A 23070-nucleotide genomic window follows, 5' to 3' on the forward strand; every position below is an offset into this window, starting at 1 on the left:
TGAATTTTCCATTTCTAAGTAGCAACATTCCAGCAGCACCTGCATATGGGGTATATATCTCCCAATTGATACGATATTCCCGTGCTTGCATTTCCTATCATGATTTTCTTGATAGAGGGTTACTGCTCACAAGGAAGCTATTAAACCAAGAGTTCCTAATGGTAAAGTTAAAATCATCCCTTCGTAACTTTTACGGACGCCATCATGAGTTGGTTGACTGTTATGGAATAACCGTTTCACAAATGATATCAGATATGTTCCTTACGTCGTAACTACAATTAATCCCCTTCCCTTTCATGAAATTGAAATGTGCCGCATGTGGAGCAGGATCTGCTTACCCTTCCAGAGCACCTGAGATCACCCCTAGTTTTTGGTGGGGTTTGTGTTGTTTATTCTTTAGTTTTCTATGTTGTGTCATGTGTACTAGTCTTTTTTCATTTTTAGCCATGGCGTTGTCAGTTTGTTTTAGATTTATGAGTTTGACTGTCCCTTTGGTATCTTTCGTCCCTCTTTTAATGTGTGTTTGTCCTTCAGCTCACTTGAAGCACAGGAATCGGAAGTTCTATCAATAAAATTCTGTAAATAATAAAGTCGGCTATCAATAGAGCTTCGATAGTCAACATGATTATTTACAGAATTTTATTGATAGAACTTCCGATTCCTGTGCTTGAAGATCAATTTGACACTTAAATACACATGTTCCCTATGGACAGTTAACGCATTATTTGATATGTCTGAAAAGATGTGCATGGATAGTTATACTTTGATGTGAGAGCAATTAAAACTTGAATGTGTCCATAGTACACAGATGCTCCTCTCTAATTATTTTCTATGTTCAGTGGACTGTATGGTTTAGCTATAAAACCAAGTTCAATCCACCAGTTTTGAAACAAGAGAAAATTCCTGTTCCAAACCAGGAATATGACAGTTACTATCAATTCGTTTGAGATTTTGATTTTGCCTTTTACTTCATGACTTTCTGTTTAGAATTTTCCGCATAGATCAGTATTTTCGTTATTTTACATTATCAGATGAGTACATCTTTTATTGAAAGTTACCTGTATGGAACTTATTTAGTTGACCTACTTCTCATTGAACTTACCCAACTGGAAACACACAATGTTCATCACTAAGAAAGAGACCAATGCCACGAGTCGTCAAGTTATACAAGAAAACTGTAGTGGACCTATAACCTATCTTCAAATTCAAAGAGAAACATGTTTTAACTCCCAACACAATCTGTACTTGCCAGTCCAAAGTCGTGAGTCAGTAATTCAGTGGTTGTCGTTTGATTCTGTATTGTGTATATATTTATTTTTTGCTTTAATATTAGCCCACTACCGACTTTAGATTTCCACTCAGTTCATCTGTATGTCAAACCATCGGTCTGGTAAATCTGTTTTCAACATATTATCTTTATGTTTGAAGATAGTGATTTGATAATTGGTATAGTTTGATCATGACGAGTTACAGTTCAAAGTTGAATTTTGGTATGGTCTTATGATTTTTGTGCAGTTATGGTCCTTTGACCTTGAAATTTTTTCTCAAATAATCAGTTTTCTGCACTTTTTTTGGTCATGCTTGAAGATATTGATTTGAAAATTGGTGTATAGTTTAATTGTTGACAAGGTACAGATCATTTTGGAATTGTGTTCCCATCTGATGATTTTGTGCAGAGTTATGGTCCTTGGACATAGATAATTCACTTAAATAATCCGTTTTTAACAAATGTTTTTTGTCATGGTTGAAGATATTTACCTGAATATTTGTTATATAGTATACTTCATGACAATTTTTAAATAGATCAAATAAGAATTTTGTTATAATACATTGCATAAACTTTTAATTGGAAGGGGACTATGTACTGCAATGCTCTACTCACAGAATGATTGATTTTTACATAGATCAGGCCTTTAGTTTTCTCCTTTGAATTGTTCTACATTAGTATTAATTTTGTGGTCTTTTATAGCTTGCTATTTGGTATAGTTTTGCTCATTGTTGAAGACAATACAGTTGCTTACTTCTCATTTTTTCTTTGATTGAGAGTTGTTTCATTGGCAATCAAAACAGATCTTATTTTATGAGGTCATGTAACTCGATCGGGTCACTTGTAAGTGGAAATGTTGATGTTGGCTGTTGTGGCCACCAATATTTTTTCAGTATGTTTGTACTCTTTTATTCTATTATGTACATATTATATCAGACTTCAGTGAAACCATACATCCAGAAAAGAATGCCATGATTTGAATTACTGTGGATTCAATAATTTTTCATGGATTGAAGAAATCTGATATTTTCTGATTTTCAAACATCAGCCAACCAGATGAAGATTATCTTATAAACATGTGTTCTCTGTTGATCAATTAAGAAATTATTAAGAAACCAAGGTCCCAACTCCCACAGACATAGTTGACCTTACCATTTAATACATAAATTTGACATTTTATATTTGGTTCAATTTGTTCGTAAAGCTTTTCAAGTGTTTTTCTCTTGTCCATTCTTGGATTTCATTTGTTTGGTTTCAGAAAATTCCTGATGAAAGTAAATCCAGAATGGGTAAATAAAGTGTTATTTTCACTGTGTGAAATGGAATCATTTTTCTTAACTATTTTTTCTCTTACACATTTATACTGTCCCTTTATAAAATTATAAATTAAGGTTTCAACTCCCTTTGGCAGGTTTTTTTTAGGTTCATTTTGGTCCTATAGCTCTTTAATTTCTTTGTTTCTTATACATCGTTGGCTTTTAAACAAGAGTGCACACGCTGAAATGTCTCGCCTTCTTTACTAATCTAGATATTATGTTGATAGACCAAATATTGTAAGTTATATGGTTCGCTACTGACCCCATACGGACCCATAGAGGGTTAGTAAAATCCTTAGGGGGTGAGGGCGGGTCCCCTATTAATTTTATTCACCCTCTATGGATCCGTAGGGGGTCAGTAGTTAACTGTATAACCAATTTATCGGACGCTGGACCTTTTCTGCGGCATTTTGTTGAAAAATAAACAATGAAACACAACATTAATAGATGACGTCATGATCCAATATGAAACTTTCTTACCCCATACAGTCTCATAGGGGGTCACCACGTGACGGCGTTTAACCAATCACTACGTGATAATTCATCTATGGTCCAATAAAAAGCTTTATTACAACTGTCACATAATCTCAACATTAACCAAGAAAAAAATATTCAATGAACCATGAAAATGAGGTCAAGGTCAGATGAACCATGCCAGGCTGACATGTACAGCTAACAATTCTTCAATACAACAAATATAGTTGACTTATTGCGTATAAATTCAGAAAAACAAACCAAAATACAAGAACTTAACACTGAGCAATAAGCCTTGAAAATGAGGTCAAGGTCAAATAAAACCTGCGTAACAGACATATAGATCTTAAAATATTTCCATACTCCAAATATAGTTGACCTAATGCATGAAGTATTAGAAAAATAGACCAAAACTCAAAAACTTAACTTTGACCACTGAACCATGAAAATGAGTCAAGGTCAGATGACACCTGTCAGCTAGACATGTACACCTTACAATCATTCCATACACCAAATTATAGTAGACCTATTGCATATAGTATCCGAGATATGGACTTGACCACCAAAACTTAACCTTGTTCACTGATCCATGAATTGAGGTTGAGGTCAAGTGAAAACTGTCCGACAGGCATGACGACCTTGCAAGGTACGCACATACCAAATATAGTTATCCAATTACTTATAATAAGAGAGAATTTAACATTACAAAAAATCTTAACTTTTTTTTCAAGTAGTCACTGAACCATGAAAATGAGGTCAAGGACATTGGACATGTGACTGACGGAAAGTTCGTAACATGAGGCATATATATACAAAGTATGAAGCATCCAGGTCTTCTACCTTCTAAAATATAAAGCTTTTAAGAAGTAAGCTAACGCCGCCGCATCACTATCCCTATGTTGAGCTTTCAAAAGTTGCAGGCTAGACAAAAATCAGTTTTGAACATTCATGATGGAAGTTAAACCAAGAAATGTGCTTCAGTCGCAAGAAATTTATGAAGTGCTTTTTTCAATGTATTTTCTCTTTAATTGTTTAGTTCTTGAACATTCTTGGCTTACAAAAAATTAATTTGGAGTGATCGGTAAAGCAAGAAATTTCCATAGATAGAAAGTTATGAGGTGTTTTTTTCAATGTATATCAGTGAGCCAAGGCTCCATGTTGAAGACCTTACATTGTCCTATAATGGTTCACTTTTACATTCTGTGACTTGACTTGGATGGAGAGTTGTCTCATTGGTACTCATACCACATCTTCTTATATCTATATCTTTTCAATTATTTGGTTCCTGTACATTGTTAGCTTAAAAAAAATCGATTTGAAGTTATCCTCATCAAAGGTTAACCTAGAAATTCAGTAGATACAAATTTATGAAGTGTTGTTTTTCATTTTTTATCTAACATGGCTTAAACACAATGAGTAAAACTAAAGATTGAATCTATATTTCATAATATGCCGTTGTTTTACATAACAAAGTAACAATTCCTTGAGACAATAAAACAAGTGAAGTTTAACAACAAAGTACTGGTAAACATAAAAACTGATTAGGGCTTCCTCAACAAAATAAAACAGTAAAATGACTTAACAATCAATTAGTAGATTATAATTCACAAACAAGTACAATTAATTCTGTTTTTATATGAAATTCTGAATCTGTGCACATGTTAAAAATAATTTTGTGCATGAATTCTATATCATTATTGCACATTTATCTTTAATACTATGCACGGCAAGTATAGGTGCCAATATTAGTTGCCAATATTTTCTTAGTGCGCATACATATTTTAACAGTATCAACAGGTTTTTCAATACATCATAACCATTTCAAATCAAAACTTTTATTTTAAATGTTGATGTCAAAACAATTTTTTTTTATACTTGATTTTATAACAACCTTGAACTTTATATCTAATTATTTTTTTACCATATTAGATTTAACATAAGCTACATTACCTAAAGTTAATAACTGATCTCATTTCAAACAAAAGTATAATTATAACTATATTATATAACCCTGTGATACAGTGATCAGGCAAACCAGTACTTCATAAAAAGCATGCACATCCAATTTCTCTCTTGATATGAAAAAATTAAATATAAATATACCTTTTTACAGTGATGAAGGGTGGCTTGAATATAACAGCATTGTGAAAATCTAAAGCAAATTTTGACATCTTGTAAACTACCAAGCTCTTTAGACAAACATCAACACTACACCGTATCTAGATCAATGTTAAAATTTGCTTTATAATTTTCAAGGTTTGATAAAATTGCAGTTGCCCAAAATTATTATAACCGTTATTAAATATAAATATATCTTTTCAATAACAAAAATTTAACAAAAGGCTGTAAAACATCATAATAATAAAATAATAATATCATCAGTTTGACCTTTCAATCTGGTGATATACCTCTCAAATTGACTAATCCTGTCAATTAGAGTTAATTTTCATTAGAGTCCTCCTTGCTCGTTCTATACCAAGCCTCCCTGTGCATATAAAACTAAAATATCCAGTTATCCAAGAAATACTTACCCTTTCTTCAAGTTTAATTTTTTCATTCACAATATGAATTTTCAATTTAACAAGTAGCAAGCCAATCAACATATTCCAAAGGATCAAAATTAAAAAAAAAAAATTAAAAATTATTTCTGTGTCAATGCTTTTAAAATATGAACAATTTATTTAAGGAAAAAATATCAGTCTTGTATTAAGCAGGGTAAAAAATCCTTGAATATCTAGAAATCTTAGTAATATAAAAAAATAAACATAGCACTTCTATCGTTTACATAGCAACCAAATAGCCAATAAAATTAAACCATAATATATATATATGTATATTGTTAAAACAAGGTACCCCGGCCTAACAACAATAAGAATGAAAAATTACAAGTGAAATGTACAATTTTAACATTATCAACAAACTAATCTTGAACAATGATATCATTAAATCAGTTAAGATAAGGTCAAGGTTTAAATAAAAGTTTCGCTCATGATCTTCAGTTTCAAAAAATTTCTAAACACATATTTAAAAAATTTCATGTTTTAACAACATTCAATTTCAGAAAAAGTCATCTCCATGTATAAAACAATAAGTTATTACTCAATGCACGAATATTTTGATTTATCTCCATACACTAAAATTCTGTTGTTACTTTTTCAATTATTCCTACCGTTGAACTGAAACTTATAGTTAAATGTCTTCACCTTATCTTGTTTCAATATGTGAATATAGCTGGGGTACAAAAATTTCCATCACATTTTATATAACAAATAACATGTTTTATTTTTCTGAAGGCATACTTTAGATATACAATTTCAATATTTTTTTTCAAATCCATTTTCTTTGTTCTTGATAAACTAACTAAATGGTTAAAAATAAAACTATGCAAACACTTTACAATCTATATGAGTGTGGTCTGTTTTGAATTTTCGAAAAATACATTATTAATTTGTATGTAAAAACTGAACATGAAGAAAAAACAAAATGATAAAATATAGACAGACAACTTAAACATGGTTTTTGCAAGAACATACAGCACTTGGTTACAGAGCCACAGTACTGAAAACTACACTACTGTTGAAAAGTCAATTTCAGATTAATGGCCGATTTTCAATAAACTTAAAAACATGAGGTAAGAGTTCAACTATAAACAGAAAAAACAAACAGAATAACAAGAAATTAACTGAAACCAAAACTATTGACTCAACAAGTGTACTGCAAATGTGTGCAAGACTACTTTTTGGTGTGCTATACAAATTTCCATTGAATAACAAGTAGTTTAACAAAACCAACAGAAAAACTTCCAAAAAGAACAGAAATGTTTCTGGTAAATAAAATACAATTTCTCACTTGAACTACAAAAATGTTTTAGGTTTCAAATTCTAAAAGTGAGCTATAGTTGAAGGTAAATGGTGCCTCAATACAGAAAAAAACACTTTGCAATCAGGTACGGATAATCAATATTTATCCTATACATATTAAATTTCTCATTCCAATTTCTTAAGTTAATGTTAAGACGAAAGCATGATATAAAATAATTTTACCAAAATATTAAAGGTCATGATTGCAAAGCTTTATCTGTTATGAAACAAACTTCAGGCCAAAGTTCAACAGAAATGTTTAAAAAACAAAACAAAATATGAGTATAGCTAACAAGGTTTTAAGCAGTTTGAGTAATTTTAAATAAGGAAGGGATACTATTATACTTTTGATCTTTATATATTATGAAAAGGTAGAAGAGACTCTCTAAAACATAAAATTTCACTTTTATATCTTCTTTTTAGAGAAGTTTAGTTTGTTCCAATTCTCTACTCCTTTATTGGAGTAAAGGAACAGTTTTTGTTATTCCACATTCATCAACTTTTTTCCATCAGAAAATGCAGTATTACTTTAAAAAAATAAGTAATGAAGTATCACATTAAGTTGTGTATTATGTAAAATAAACTTTTTTAAATACCAATAATTTGAGATATATAACAAAAAAACTTTAACAAGATATTAGGTCAAGAATTGACTCATTTATGATAACTTTGAAAGCATACGAAGAAAGAACTTCCATCACAAAAATGCCAATAGATTTTCCTCAAGATTTTAAACTAGACAGGAAAATGAAGCATTTATTTCACAATGTCCTTTATACCAAGCATGCTCCAAGGTCAACATAAACAAGATTAAATAAAGAATCTCATCACCGACAACAATTTGTACAATTTTATCACAGTTGAAGGTATATAAATTATAACACTTTTCCTTATACTGATTGGCCTTATAATAATAACATAATGTACACTTTTTTTTAACACTTTGTCAACCACAACAAAAAGGTTGTTTGACCCTGTGCCTCTATTTTCTATGGATTTGTTTTCCTTTTGACATTGGAATCCCTTTAGTTTCAAAGAGGCATTAATTTACAGATCTGAAGTAAATGCAAGCATGGTCATGATGGTCAGATATCTAAAAATAATGTTTTAATACCTTTCAATCAAATTGATATTAGAATAAACTTTTTTTTTTGTTCTTATGGTGACAAAGTGAAAAAAAGGTAACATTATATGAAACAAAATTTGTACATTTTCCTGAAACCACAGCATTGTACATAGAACTATTTTGGCATTAATCACCTTCAAAATATCACCTGCCTTATCATTTTACCATACACAAGATGTCTGTTAGTCTTGCAAAACTTTATTTAGTTATGAATTGTTTGATTGTTATTTTGTTTTTAATGTTTGATGAAATGCAACTAAATAAACAATGTTTAACGAAATTACTCCCTAACACCACAAAAGGCAAATATAAATGGAGGCTATGTATGTACAGTAATGCTGTAATTAAGATATTTCAACACTCAGAAAAAAATTATTCAACATTAATTAAACAGTATGAAATATAATTTGTTGAGAATAAATTTTTTCAATGATATATTGTTAATGTCAGATATAAATTATCACAGTTTATTTCAGTCGTAAATTCCAATCTCGGTGCGTAACGGTCACTAACGGCAAGGATGATGTAAATGTGTGAACGATAACGGAACCAGCTGCATGTCCAACTTTGTATAACACGGAGACAAATGAACCATATCCAGTCAGTCCTGGACAGCTCGTCATTTTATGCAACTGTTCGTTTTCTTTTATCTATTATAAATTCATCTAACAATACAAGTACATTAACACACAATCATATCATATTTGCCTTTATCCAGAGTAGCTTAAAACCTTGAACCTACACCATTATACAAACTACAGTACATTCAGTAAGAAACTTTCCACAAATATACGATCTTTCCCTATGCCATTAGACATCAGCGTTGTCAAATGTCTTTTGCTGTCAATATGGCAAAGGAAATGTGCCTCGTAAAAATACTGTGCTAGGGAATTTTAATTTTCATAGATAATTTAAAATCCCACAAAAAATGTCAATAAGGGTAATAGAATGAATAGAGACAACATTTCTTGTGATTCTGACCATAAATGAAAAAACACACCATTAATCCTTACAACTATAATCAATCAAAAAACAGCTAAAAATTCTCCTCAAGGACAATCAATTACTGATAAAATTTCACATAACGCAACACCAAGTGCACTTTTTACAAAACATATGGACCAGACCCCCGACGTTGCACATTCCCTCTGTCAGATAGGTAGCCATCTTTATTTCGTCTCTTTCACCTCTTTTGGAGCCTCAGCTACAGTTCCTGTCTGAGTGGAACCTTCAACGAATTCTGACAACATGTCACGAAACCTGCCCCAAGACCTCTCTGGAATGGTGACGGCAGTGCGATAGTTAGATCGTACCTGAAAAAGATGTTTTTTTTAAAATCATATTTACTTTTCATTTATACTTTCAAGTTATTTTAACAAATATAAAGTATTGTTCCATATTGGAAAAATACTAAAATGAAAAGATATTTTTGGCACTAATTGATATAATAATTTTGAGTGTTTACTTGCTAATCAGAAAGTACACTTCAGCTTTTACTTGAACGATGATGATTTTCACTTATAAGGGCAATTAGACAACCATAAGCTTGTATAAGACTGAATGCAATCATGCAAGAATGTTGGTGGTCTGTGATGCCTGCTTCCAAGTGTGTTTATTACAGATAGATAGTTGTGTTACTATATCCTATGCCAAACTTCATTACAAAGTTTTATCAAGGCCTTACAACGTTATAATACAAACCTCCGATACTCTCAGGTAAACCCCACGTCTGTTAGAGCCGACATCAAAATAGAAGACTTTGTTTTCAACCCTTAGGTACTTGCTTTCTGGTAATTCACTCTGTCCTTCTACAAAGATAATATTTACAAGTGATAAGATCTGTCAACATGATTTATCTAATGCGAAAGTATAAATATTTGTCTCGAAACAAAGGCCTGCACATTTTTTACTGAATTTTTATAATGTGTTGAAGACTTGAAATTTGGGGTATTTTTTTTAATTGTCCAACTTGTTCAAGTATTATACAACATATGGCTCTAACAGGAGTTGAAAGTTGTAAGTGTAACTTCATGTCAAGCTAAATAAAAGTAACTTTGTCTTATACTTGTATGTATCTATGTACTTATTCTGACACTTTTAAAAGATTTAGTTCCTTATTCAACAGTTCAGTATTTAGATAGGAAAACAATACCAATAGAATAGGATGTTCATTGATGGCAGAGCTCCAGATAAATTTGCTACAACATGTTGTTTATGAGTTACCCTAGTACAATTTTTTGGACAGGTTATGAAATTATGATGAAATCTAAGAGGAACATTATGAATACGAGAGAATTGAAGCTGAAATACATTGACTACCAATGACTTGTATCTCCAGATAAATATTAGAGAATATAGGCGTCTCATAGAAATTTAACAGACCTGGAAATATAGTTTTACTTTGTAAACTGGGTAATTGAACCAACGTTCTATTTCAGAATCAAATGACTAAATCAATTAAAATAATAAAACTGACATATATATATCTATTGAATAATGTTGCTTCATGGAGTAAGGTTTCAGTAATGAGAACTAAAGAATAGTGAAACTCAATAAGACTAAGTGAAACGATCTTCAGTTATATGCCTGTACTTTTATCATGTATAACATTATCATAGGCTATTAGAATCAGCAAATATTTACCGGGAGCTCTACCAAAATTTACAAACAAATTCTCGCTTTGAAGCTATTGCATTGCAAACTAATATACATTAAAGCAATAACCATACAAAGCTTCAGTCCTATCTTATACCCTGTATCTTTTAGAAAATTTCCATTTGAAATGACATTTTTTATTCATTTAAACCAATGATTTCTTTTGTTGGGCATTTAGGTAAAATTCTGAAGTAAAAGAATCTTAGAATACAGCAAAAGAAGAAAATGTGGGTCATATAATAGGAAAGTAGGGAATGATCATTTCAAGCAAGATTTTGAGCAAGAAGCAGTGTCTAATACCATTTGCATTCACATTTCATAACCACTTTTACAAAATATATTTTTTTATATTAATTACTGATGAATTCAGTGGATTCATTATTATTCATAGGGTACTAATTTTTGAAAATATAGGTGAACAACAAATTAAAATATTTAACAACATACAAATTTCCTATCCAGTTTAATGCAGTTAAGCCATATTTACAAAATTAAATATCCACATAGACGTTTCCCCAATAAAAAAAACCATTGGTACCCATGAAAATAAATAAATCCAAAGCAAGGTATATATTTTTTGGCCCACCCTTACAATAAAGATATAAAATACAAATGATAACTGATGAGCAGGTAATAAAGCGTATAAAACAACAAATAAAACAATATGTACCATCTGACTCACCGTGGTCGTCCGTACCAAACTCATCTAACAAATCTGTTAAAGCATCTCGAAACTCAATCATTCCTTGTGCAGGAATGGCTATTTGTGAGCGAGGTCCACCTCGTGGACGAGTCTGTGCTACCTATTCATGGCAAACAAATCTCATAATAACAAATTAACATTTCATTTGCAAAAATTATTTGCAAGATAAATAATTATTTATATTACATGTAGTTTTTATACTCACAATTAACTGCTACTTTTGATCTTCCTTACAAATAAACATTCATGATTATGATGTAATATACCACCTAATGCATTGTCAAAATATTATCTGCCCAGAGGAATTTTCATTAATCACTGAAATGGGTTAGGAGAAGCTGATTCAAATGTGTATTGCAATATGCTGAGATGAGAAAATTCATCAATATCCTGTCACAGTTAGCTCATAACAATCAGTTGGGTTAAAAATGAAAAGAAAGGTGCTAAAGTACATTCATGTGTGGCGAAACTGTGAAAGTTTAGCAATATATATTATACTATAGCTATATCTCAATGTCATGAGCAGTAGAGGGTCTAAAATTAGAAAGAAGGATAAACACCCACATCACTTTATACCAATCGGGGTCGCTTAATAAAGCAGGGGTATATTCATTTTCATTCCCTGCACCCGAGCTGTAACCTCCTTAACGTCTGTCATTCAAAAAGAGAAAACCACCCTTAGAAATTGCCATTTTTCAACAATATAAATTTTCGAAAGCAACATTAACTCTAAGAGAACATAACAATAAATTGAATTCAATGAGGGAACATGTGTAAATTTTGAATCATTTTCAAACTGCTAACCTCTGAAAGAAAGGCAAGCCATTTTTAACAAAATTCTAGATTTCTGGAAGATACAGTAATAATACATTCTCTGCATGGTCATGTAGTAAGTGCTACTAAAATTCATAAATAATGTTATCCTTTGATTACATTTGCTGAAAATTGAATATTTGTGGATTATTTTTTGCAGCATAAAACTTTTCAGAACACAACCAGATTCTGTAATGACAGCAATGTGATAAACAAACAAACGTTATGAAGAAAGTCTCAATTCTGATTTACTGTAAAATCTGAAATAAAAAATAACATGAAAATGTCCTCACATGTTAAAAACCTGCTTTTCAGCAATACTAAAAAGATAAAAATGAATTTCACTGGCTTGCATGTGGCATGGTTCTTTTATTTTTTCATTTATTAACCACATGAAAATTTTAAGTACTATTACCCCTATGCTGGTAGCCTAGCCACTTACCCTCAAGAATCTCCCTCGCTGATTTTCCTTGAGGTCAAGATAGTAACGTCTATTGTCTTTAATCATGGTTTCACTTTTCAGTTTACCGTCTTCAGGTAAATTATCTGGGTTAGGAGGACCTACAATGTAGTAATTTCAGTGTTCCCAAACAACCGGGCGTAAAGAAGACTATGATATATATACAAGAGCTGTAGGTAATATGTATTTGTATTAAATAAAGAATTACAATTTTTTTTCATCATCATTACCTGATAATTTCTAGGCCGAATAAAATTTAGTTATCAAAGATCACATGCAAAAAAATCGTATCTATTATGCCAGAACCAAAACTTTAATTGAAAGTAATGGTCATTTTGTTTTTCAACATTTGTTATAAGATGCAAACATTTTTTCAGATAGTACTTTCATTTCATAAAAATGGGGGCAAATAAAATACAAAAAATTAAGGGGAATAACTCTTAATGAGTAGTTTAAAAACATTTAAAAATTAATAATTTTTTGAAGTCTACACATAGTGTAAACCAATGAAATCAAAAAAATAATTCAGAGGTGGGAAAAAATATATTTCAAGTTACCAAGTGATGCGTAATGTTCACTAAAATCTGTAAGATAATCCCTGAATTCTGCGGCAGTAGACATTGCCAACAGGAGGCGACTTTTCTTCCCTCCTGCGCCCACCTGTAACAAATCATTTCTATTGTTATTATCTTTAGATTATTCATATTTATATCATTGATATTTTTACGTACTGACAATTATAATTTTTCATTGTAATATTATGTGTGGAGCAATTTACGTATGACTGATTATGATTCCAGTGTGTATATTCTTTTGATAATGCAGGGCCATCTTGTGTACTGATCCCTAGGCATCAACTTTGCCATTTCTTTTTATCCCTGGTAAAAAAATGTGTGAGAAACCTAACAAAATTATTTGTTTACACATGACATGTACAGAAACCTGACTTTAAAAAGCATTTTACCAGACCTTTATGATCAGAATATTAACTGATTTTCTGTAAGAGTGTCATACATTATTGCAATGTCAATCCAAATGTAATAAGATTCGGTTCCGTCTTTTTACAATTTCCATCAGGTCTTGTACTAGTATGATGTCTAGACCTCTAGATTTTTGTATTGTATCAGTAAACTGCTGTTTCATTTGCATATACTATAGGTCTTCACAAGTTTAATATTGAAGACCTTACATGTATGTTGTCTTGACCTTTAGATTTAAAGTGTGTATTGCTCTCTATTGACACACACACACGTTACAAACATCTGTTCTTAGTGAAAATAATGTAACAAATGTTGAATGACTAGTTGTAATTAGTTACCTGTACACATGTTTTAGGAAATTATTCAGTTGAATGTCAACAAAAAAAAAAGATTCCAGGGGGGCAAGTTCATTTTGCCAATCAATAAGTATATATATATTTTTTTTTAAAAACAAAATCATATTAGTCACTGTCCTACGGATAAATATGTATACACTGTATAGTAGGCATGTACAATAGCCAGTGCTGCTTTGAATTCTATTAAAGCAAAAGGCAATTATAAGAACAAAAGTTTACAATTTCAATTGCAAATGTTTTATTGTTATAAATCTGGAGGTCAAGACCTGATAAAAAATAAAATAAATACAAACTTCTGCTATTTTGATAAATCTTCCACGTCTGTTTTGTTTGACATCTAAATAGAATCTTTTTGACTGAATCTGCAAAGTTTTTGTTGCCAACTCCTGCTCACCAGAGCCTGAAATAAACGAGTGATTCAATAAGACATAAAATAAACTACTTAACTAGATATCATTGAGATGGGAACCACCTCTGTGATGAGATTCTTTATTTAATCTTGTTTATGTTAACCTTGGAGCATGCTGTGATTCCCGCTATGAATAACGTGTGGTAAAATATTTGTATTTATACCGTTGAATATGGGGTTGTCAACTGAAACCAAAGATTTTGACCTAGGAAGTTGTACATTCATTGTGACACACCCTCCAATGGTTAATATACATGTCAAGTATAAACTTTGAAATCAACAATTCGCTAGATATAGAGTGAACACATTTTGTTATGAACAGACAGACTGATCATGTCCAAGGCTATTATGGCCAATAATGAAATCTTTCACCAACATTAATCAACATTGCATTTAACAAGAATATGTCCTTAGAACATGGATGCCATACTCCCACTATCTGACATTTTCCATGTCCAGTGGACCATGAAATTGGGGTCATAACTTTACTTTGGAATTAAAATTAGAAAGATCATATTGTAGGGAACATGTGTACTAAGTTTCAAGTTGATGTGGCGTCAACTTCATCAAAAACTACCCACCAAAAACTTTAACCTGAAGCAGGACACACTGACAGACAGACAAACGCATAGACCAGAAAACATAATGCCCACAAATGGGCCATAAAAATAATTTTTCATTAATATATTATACAGTTACTTCAGAGAAGTTCTGGGGCATCAGTTTGCCTCAATGGTTATTCAACTCATTCATTGTTATTGTATCTACTACACTCTGTAACACTTCTAGGATTCCTATTTCCTGTCTCCCAGTTTTGGGGACTTACCTTGAGGCTTCATAAACTAACAAGGGTAACACTTAATGCCCCCTCCAGTGCAGCAGGGGCATACAAATGTAAAATAGTTTATCAATTTATCCAATAAATTACTATTTATATTGAATTCCAAGTGCAACCGTAGTTGTTTTTTTGGAACTGGCCACCCCATGAAAGGTTACAATAAAGATTTTGCATTCCAAGTATTTTCAATTAAATCTGGGAAAGTGATTAAGTGTTCCTTAAGTAAGAAATTTTTCTTCCATTAAGTTTGAATAAATAAAACATCCAAGAGAATTATAAAGTAGAAGATTTTTAATATCTGACAACACTCCTATACACATTTCAAGCAAGAGATTCATGTGGGTGGTTGGAAAAAAATGTACCAAATATAATAAGTGTACAATGTTTAACAGAATTTATCTATGTAATAATTATTGATTTTCATAAGTTTAATGGCTCTAATACAAAATAAATTACATAATATAACCCAAAAAAATGCATTAAATATGAGCATGATGAGTAAATAATCAATCAAATAAAATATTCTATTGTCGCATAAACTTTTTATAAAAATTTGTGACCAACATGTATTAACACAATCAATGAAGAGTGGTCAAAGTGTCTAAAAATAGAAAAGGTGTAGAATGATTGACCCTACAAGGTTACATGTTACATTCCACTTGTCATGCTTGTTATACTTACTCCTAGAAAAAAGTTAATTTCATTGTAGGTTTGAAGTGAAAAGCAGGCATAGATTTTAAAATTGTACATGACCATAAATTAGATAATCAATGCACCTTAGTTAGTTTCTTTTATTTTGATCATCAAGAAATGAAATACATGTATTAAGTGTACTCATAACTTGTCTGGATAAATTCTTTAATTTAAATGTTTTTTTAAATTAATGTCGTCTTACTATAACTTAAATATTATATCCCACTCATCATACTTGGCCACAGGCCAACCAGCCTAGGATTGAAATATAATTGTCTTGCCAGACTATACATGTAAGAGTTTCTGCTACTTTAACAGACTGTTACAGTAAATGGCCTATTGAATCAATATGATCAATATGCATGTACATTTCCCCCCCTCCCCCCAAAAAAAAAGGGTTGGCAGTTTTCATGATAAACTAAACTTCACAAGCCCGAAGCTCAATCCTAGGAAAATTTTAGTTGGATTATGTTGGCTTGTAGAGAAGGAAAGCAATTTTACAAGCCATGGATGTAGGACTTGTGGTTACGTGTGAAGACTGGGTAAGGCCTGTGGCTGTAAAAAATAATCATCAAGAGGATGAAGACTAAATTATCTGGTTTCCCGTTTATAATGTACAGATCAGGGTTTTAGTCATTTTCTACAAAATCATTTATAAATGCATTTTGTAAGCAACACCACAAGGCAAATAAAAAAAAATAATGAAAATTTAGAAAAAATGAACTATTTCAATATTCTATTATACATTTTTGTACTTTGAACCTAACATACATTTTTACATGAACATGTACATTTGTTAGCTTAATATAATGGCAGGGTTTACCCGGTTACTGATCCATTCGATTTACATTTATCATGTTTATTCGGTTCTTATTCGATCTATGTTTTCTTGACTCTCAAAGGGAAAAGTGCTGTTAATTTGAAGAATGTGTGCACATAACATCATAATTTACATTGGCGGATCCACCCCCCTTTTTTTTGACGATCAATGCATTTAAATGGGAGCATATAGTTGGAACCCCCCGCTTTACTCTGGGTTGGGAACCCCCCCTTTTTAAAATGGCTGGATCCGCCACCGATTTGTAATGTAATAGAAAAATTACTTTTATAAGGCTGAAAATTAATTAAGTGATACAAATCTAACAGTCAATGCCAAACTGTCTGACAGTCATGCCATAAACATCCTAAAAATAACATTGAAGTCAGACCAAACTGGAAAACTTATTGTAATACCTTACATTTTGTTCACTTTTGGAAATTAAGCTGATTTTTTTCCCAACTGCCCTACATCTGTTTTTGAATAACCTTCTGGCATTGTTAGACAGTAACTTTTAAAAAGGATGTCAAATATTTTTAATTGAGACATAAAATTTTGCAGAACTTATTTGACTTTAAGTATTAGTCAAATTTGCATACAAGTGTAAATACATTTACAATGATTTAGTATGACCACAATTAGTCTGAGTCATTGTAAACTAATGTACAATTGTCAAATCTTTTTAAGGAATTTTAGATGAATCAGAACAAATTCAGATGATTGAATGAAATAATGAACTGTTACATGTAGCTTTTTGACAACTCACATTTTTCTATGCTTATTTGATTTTGAGTATAAAACCATCGTATAGATTACTTTCAATTTGAAAATTGAGCTTTTTCCCAAACAAATGCTTAAATACTATTACATCAAAGTTTAACCTGATTGTTCAATGACTTTTGAACTGAATTACTGATTGACCTTAAATATAAGTCAACTAGTATATTTTATTTATAAATAAATGGAGAATATTAATGCATCCATGGGACACAGATGATGCAACTGGTTGCACATTACATTTTAAAGGGACATGTACATAACCCTAGAACCATAGAAGAGTGAAAGATACCCGAGGGGAAGCCAAACACATAGATCCCCAAAAAACTGAAAACACCATGGCTTATAAACTGCTTCGCTTAGCAAAGCTTTAAACGCCAACAGTGGTCCAACTATGAACAGTTGGGGCAAAAATGGACCATTCAAGCTTGATACAGGTCTGAATTTGGATTGTAATTAAATAGTTAACAAATTGAATCTATATTCGATTAAAGATTTCTTCTTGTTGTGCAATAAACTGTGCTGTTGGGCAATACTGTTGTTCAGACTATAAACATATAAGAAATTCATGAAAATCAAAAGGGAGCTTACATCAATATATATAATTTAAACAATTCACCGAAGTTTCATGAGAATTGCTGACATCATTTTTGAGTTATTTTCAGAAAACTGGAAAATCTGACCCCCCCACTTTTTATGAATAAAACCTAAATAACTCTGAAATGAAAAATTTACAATAAACGAAAGGGAGCTTATGTCAATAGATATAAGAATTCACCAAAGTTTTATGCAAATTGGTTATAGCGTTTTTGAGTAATTGACTGACATGTTAACAACGGACAACAGTGACATTATACCATAATACATTCTGTAAAAGGGTGTAAATAGACAAACAACATTGCGCAAAACACAACATAGAAAACTTATAATTAAGACTAAGCAACACAAACCCCACCAAAAACTGAGGGTGATCTCAGGTAGGGTAAGCAGATCCTGCTCCACATGTGTCACCTGTCGTGTTGTTCATGTTATTCAAGGAATATCATATCCATTGGGAGATTTAAACTCTGTATGTAGGCGCTATTAGAGGTTACAACATAGAAAAGGAAAGTTCACAATAAAAGTGACGCAACCCAAATTAAAACCGTGTTTTGTAACATTTGTTTGATGTAAAGAAAATTAGAGACTATATCAATAATGTCATCACAACCTTATGACTGTTTCATTTGGGAACTCATTGTAGAAAAATAATACACTAAATAATCTTAGGTCTTTTATTTGAAAGAGGTACAGCAATGATTAGAAGCATGTTTAAATTAAAACAAGACAAATGTGTCCCTTAGACACAACAGGTGTGGACAAATCCAGCAGCAAGAGGGTTAAAGCTCCACAGAGCTCCAGATAAGAATTCACAAACTGGGGTTTTTACTCCTCCATTTTTATTTAATTGAGTGAAATAGTTTTTCAATTGCATTATTAATACCAAGTCAGTTATTTTCGTTTGAATTCATTGCTGATTGGTATGCTAAGTCCTGAGAAGTACGAAAAGAATTATGATGCCGTGGCTAACACTAATTAGATAAAGACAGAGATGATCGAAATGTTTTCCTCATCACATGTACCAAACCTTTAAGCTAAAACATTTCAGCAGGGATCCTTTCAACAATCTATTTTTAAAACGAAAGGACATTTCGATTTTTTAATATTACAAAAATAGATTTACGCAACGACTATGTAATAGATAAGGGTAAATTACCCACATGATAGCGACTAAAAGCGTTAACAACTCATGGTTTTGTCAAATTATTGGGTTTTAGAACTCTGCAATGGGCAATTTTGCATTGGGTTTTGAATTAAGTTTTATTGCTTCGTCATGCAAACACGCAGCTTATCTGGAGCTTTGGCTCCATCTGCTGTGGCTGAGGCATAAAAACAACTGTTAAAAGATTGGTGAACATGTATTATAATTAGGATCATCCTTACTAATGTTGTCATTTAGAGCCGTGGTGTAGTGGTTAGTGAATTAGACTACTATCACAAACGTTCCTGGTTCGATTCCCATTTGAGATGAAAATTTCAGGAACTCAATTTTCTGCTCTCCCTTGACACCATTTGCGAGTATGGTCTTAAGGAAACGATGATAGTCTGTCGGAAGGGGACGATAAATGGCTGACCCGTGTTAAGAGAGAATCATATCTTTTGCACATTAAAGACACCCTTGTAGATTTAGAAAAAGAGTAGGCTAATGCCGCAACAAGGCAGCACTCGCACCCGCAAAGTGGAAAGGGATTAATATAAATTGCAAAACTTGTTTCCCAATCCACTCTAAATAAATATGTGTAAAATAATGTTGTCATTTTATCAGTTTAATAGAAATATTACTACTTAAATTATTTTTTGTTCAAAGATTTTGGAAGATGGATCATTTATTAGTCAATGTCATATAGCAATGTAGAGTATTATTTTGGAAATTGTCACTCCTCAAGTCATGTGAATTAATAAAAATCATAGTTTCAAGTTTGATCTTTTGCCAACATCTTTATACACCTACAACTTCAACTTATTTTCAATTACAAATGAAGGTATTCAAGTTGGGCTTTAATTCACATTTTTCATGAAACAATATTTTAACCTGTTTCTAAGGTTCGTGGCTCCGATTGATGCTAAATAGTTCGCAAGTGTTCTAAATAAGATCCAAAATCAGGTCATTTTCTCGCCATTTTGATTTTACCAGCTGACAAACAACCACCTTGCAATGAAATAAACGATATTCCATCTGCATACCACCAATAACAAACCAATGCATATTCTAGCTAATGACAATTAGAAAGGACCCTTAATCAAAGACACACACTTGAAATGCAATCCCGCTTTATGTCAAAATATTTTGGACTGACCGGGTCATGAAGTCAAACACGTTTTTTTAACTTTGTCAGCATATTTGGGAAATAAAGCAGGTATGAAGAACCAAAATAGATGCAGTAGTATTCATGTACGACAGTTTCAAGCAATATGTACCCTGTCCTTGCTGTTCTTGTTGTTCATCACCACTCTCCCGGTCCGACATGGTGCAACCCTTCCTGTTCTGCCTCAAAGCCTCCTTCTAAACCCTCATGAATAATTCATGACCTAATTAGTTTCTTGATAATAAATTATTTAATTCGAAAATTACGATACTCTTTTTATTCCTTGGTAAACAATCAAAATGTGATGCAAACTGAACCAATGTCTGATTTTTATAGATGTTAAAAAACAATATTTGTGTCGTGAACATCAAACAAATATGACCCTTCACCGTCCTTGACGTCACGAAAAATGTTTGAAACCCGCGAAGATTTGAAGATGGGGAACAAAGTTTAAGAATAATACAAACAAGAGTGATTTAAGTTAATATATAACATGAAACGTTATTCAAAACAGTTTCTCCAAAAATAACCAAGTGATAAAAGATCAGAAGTTGATTCTTAACCCCTTTTCAGAGGCGGATTTAGCCGCGGAGTCATAGAGGCATCATGATAGGGGCCCGCCCCCTTATTAACGTCACATGTCATTATGACCTACCTGTATGGATGATGCATATAATCCCCCCCCCCCCCCCCACATTTTTCACTCCTGACGTGGCCTAATTTGGAGCATATCTTTTAAATCCTGGATCCGAACCTTCTTTTGTTATTTTTAGCTGCCCACACCTTTGTCTTAGATGATAATATAATGTCGTCTACAGCGGAGGTAACCATTTGTTGTGTTTCTTTTGCTAAATAGTTTTGATTTCTTATATTATTTCTGCATTGTTTTATTCTGTGTTTTGGCAGTCATATTTCTATAGTGATCTATAGTTTTAACGTAATTACTTGTCATCATAGGCGGACCCAGGGTTAATTATATAGGGGATCACTGAATCATGACTGGAGAGGGCCCCCTTAAGTCAGTCAGAGCCTCCCCCCCTTTTATGAAAAGTTCTGGATCCGCCACTGGTCATATACTATTCTAGATTCTTCTTGTAGTTTTATCTATCAAAGATCATCTAAGAGTTTTGTGTGTCATCTTGGATAGATGTATATTCAGTTCGTCTATTTTCTTTTGGATATCGATAGTGTTCTGGTTCTATTTTCTATCTATCTTTGTCTATTTTCTTTTCGATATCGATAGTGTTCTGGTTCTATTTTCTATCTATCTTTATGACATATTTGTGTGTTTTTTTTATTGTAAAATTATTTATAATATGTAGATAACCAGTGGTGGAAATACAATTTTATATTTATCGAAGTGTTGTTTGTTTTTCTATAAATTATCCATGATTTTTGTTGCCACCTATACCTGCTTTTTCTTTTCTTATGTGCGACTGTCATACATAAGATGGACACACGAATTTGTATTGCTGTAAGATTCCTAAACGTGGTCAAGTAGGAGTTTTGAAACTATAAAGGCCTATATTTTTTGCCGTTTTTACAAAACGTTGATGAGTTTTATAAATAAATGAAGAACATCAAATGACAATAGATCTGATCACATGCACACAATGCATAGAAAGACATAAAACACAGACTTTTAAAAGCTAAAAGAAAACTGATTCTTTATTTTTATGTCCCATTTATGGACATTATGTTTTCTGGTCTGTGCGGCCGGGCGTCCGTTCGTTCGTCCGTCTCAGTGTCCCGCTTCAGGTTTAAAGTTTTAGATCGAGGTAGTTTTTAGTGAAGTCAGTGAAGTCCAATCAGCTTGAAACTTGATACACATGTTCCCTAAGTATGATCTATCTTATTTTAATGCCAAATTATTATTTTTATCCCATTTGCACGGTCCACTGAACATAGAAAATTATAGTGCTGATGGGGCATCCGAGTACTATGGACATATTCTTGTTATAAATATCATAAGATGAAATCGAAGAGGTCAATAGTTTCGACTGTTTTTACCCAAGACATGTTTACGGCTTCAATGCATGGTCAACGGTAGTGTTTAGTCATGGACATGTCCTTTTTTGTTACGAGAAAACTTTCCGAAATTCAATTTGACTAGAAGAATATGATCAAATATTAAAATACTTTATAACTATTCAAACAAAATGTGTTGTTAATGATCCGAACTAAGTTTAAAAATATAGAAATGGACAGAGTCCTACAATATATAATTATATCCGTAGAAAAATAAATTACAACTGCATGCAATTATGCCGACATGACTGTCAACATTATTTTCATATTTACTGTTGTTGTTATTGTTGTTATACTAGTCTATCTTAATTTTGTTTGTAAATAACATATTGTGACCCATTTTACGGTTAAAGTGCATAAACATGTATAATCAAAAATTTGTATAGCTTATATTATGCTATACAAATCCTTGGTATAATTTTCAATATAATTTGCTCGAGAGAAAAAAAACACCCTTTCATACCGGCATAAAGTTATATCGTAAACAAGGAACGAATTGTCACCAAAGCAAAGGGAAAGCGGCCCTTTCATTTTAGCTGGAATATACGCCCACCATTTTCCATCTTAACATCTACCGTTTATTATCGTCAAT

The 23070-nt window shown here is 31.9% G+C and overlaps 1 protein-coding gene across 3 annotated transcripts; it reads right to left on the reverse strand.

Moving 5' to 3' along the window:
* Positions 1–4480: 4480 nt before the first annotated feature.
* Positions 4481–20686, reverse strand: LOC134685240 (transcriptional activator protein Pur-beta-like). Of its 3 annotated transcripts, none has more exons than XM_063544767.1 (7): positions 20563–20686; positions 14304–14410; positions 13232–13334; positions 12657–12760; positions 11369–11501; positions 9745–9851; positions 4481–9356 (listed from the first exon to the last, which is right to left on the reverse strand). In XM_063544767.1, the coding sequence occupies exons 1-7, from the start codon at positions 20609–20611 to the stop codon at positions 9213–9215; spliced, it is 747 nt and encodes a 248-aa protein (XP_063400837.1). In that variant the 5' UTR covers positions 20612–20686; the 3' UTR covers positions 4481–9212. The 3 variants fall into 3 exon arrangements, with proteins under 3 accessions (XP_063400837.1, XP_063400836.1, XP_063400835.1); XM_063544766.1 differs by having other exon boundaries at positions 11381–11501; positions 12657–12775; XM_063544765.1 differs by having other exon boundaries at positions 12657–12775.
* Positions 20687–23070: the final 2384 nt, after the last annotated feature.

This window comes from Mytilus trossulus, chromosome 9, assembly GCF_036588685.1.
Source record: "Mytilus trossulus isolate FHL-02 chromosome 9, PNRI_Mtr1.1.1.hap1, whole genome shotgun sequence".
NCBI classification, from domain to species: Eukaryota; Metazoa; Mollusca; class Bivalvia; order Mytilida; family Mytilidae; genus Mytilus; species Mytilus trossulus.

Coding starts and splice junctions, on each gene's coding strand:
- LOC134685240 (XM_063544765.1), bottom strand. CDS start 20,611: ATGTCGGACCGGGAGAGTGGTGATGAACAACAAGAACAGCAAGGACAG. Junction 14,411..20,562: donor ACAAGAACAGCAAGGACAGG/GTACATATTGCT, acceptor CGTTTATTTCAG/GCTCTGGTGAGCAGGAGTTG. Junction 9,852..11,368: donor CGACCACGGTGAGTCAGATG/GTACATATTGTT, acceptor TTATCTTTGTAG/AAGGACAGAGTGAATTACCA.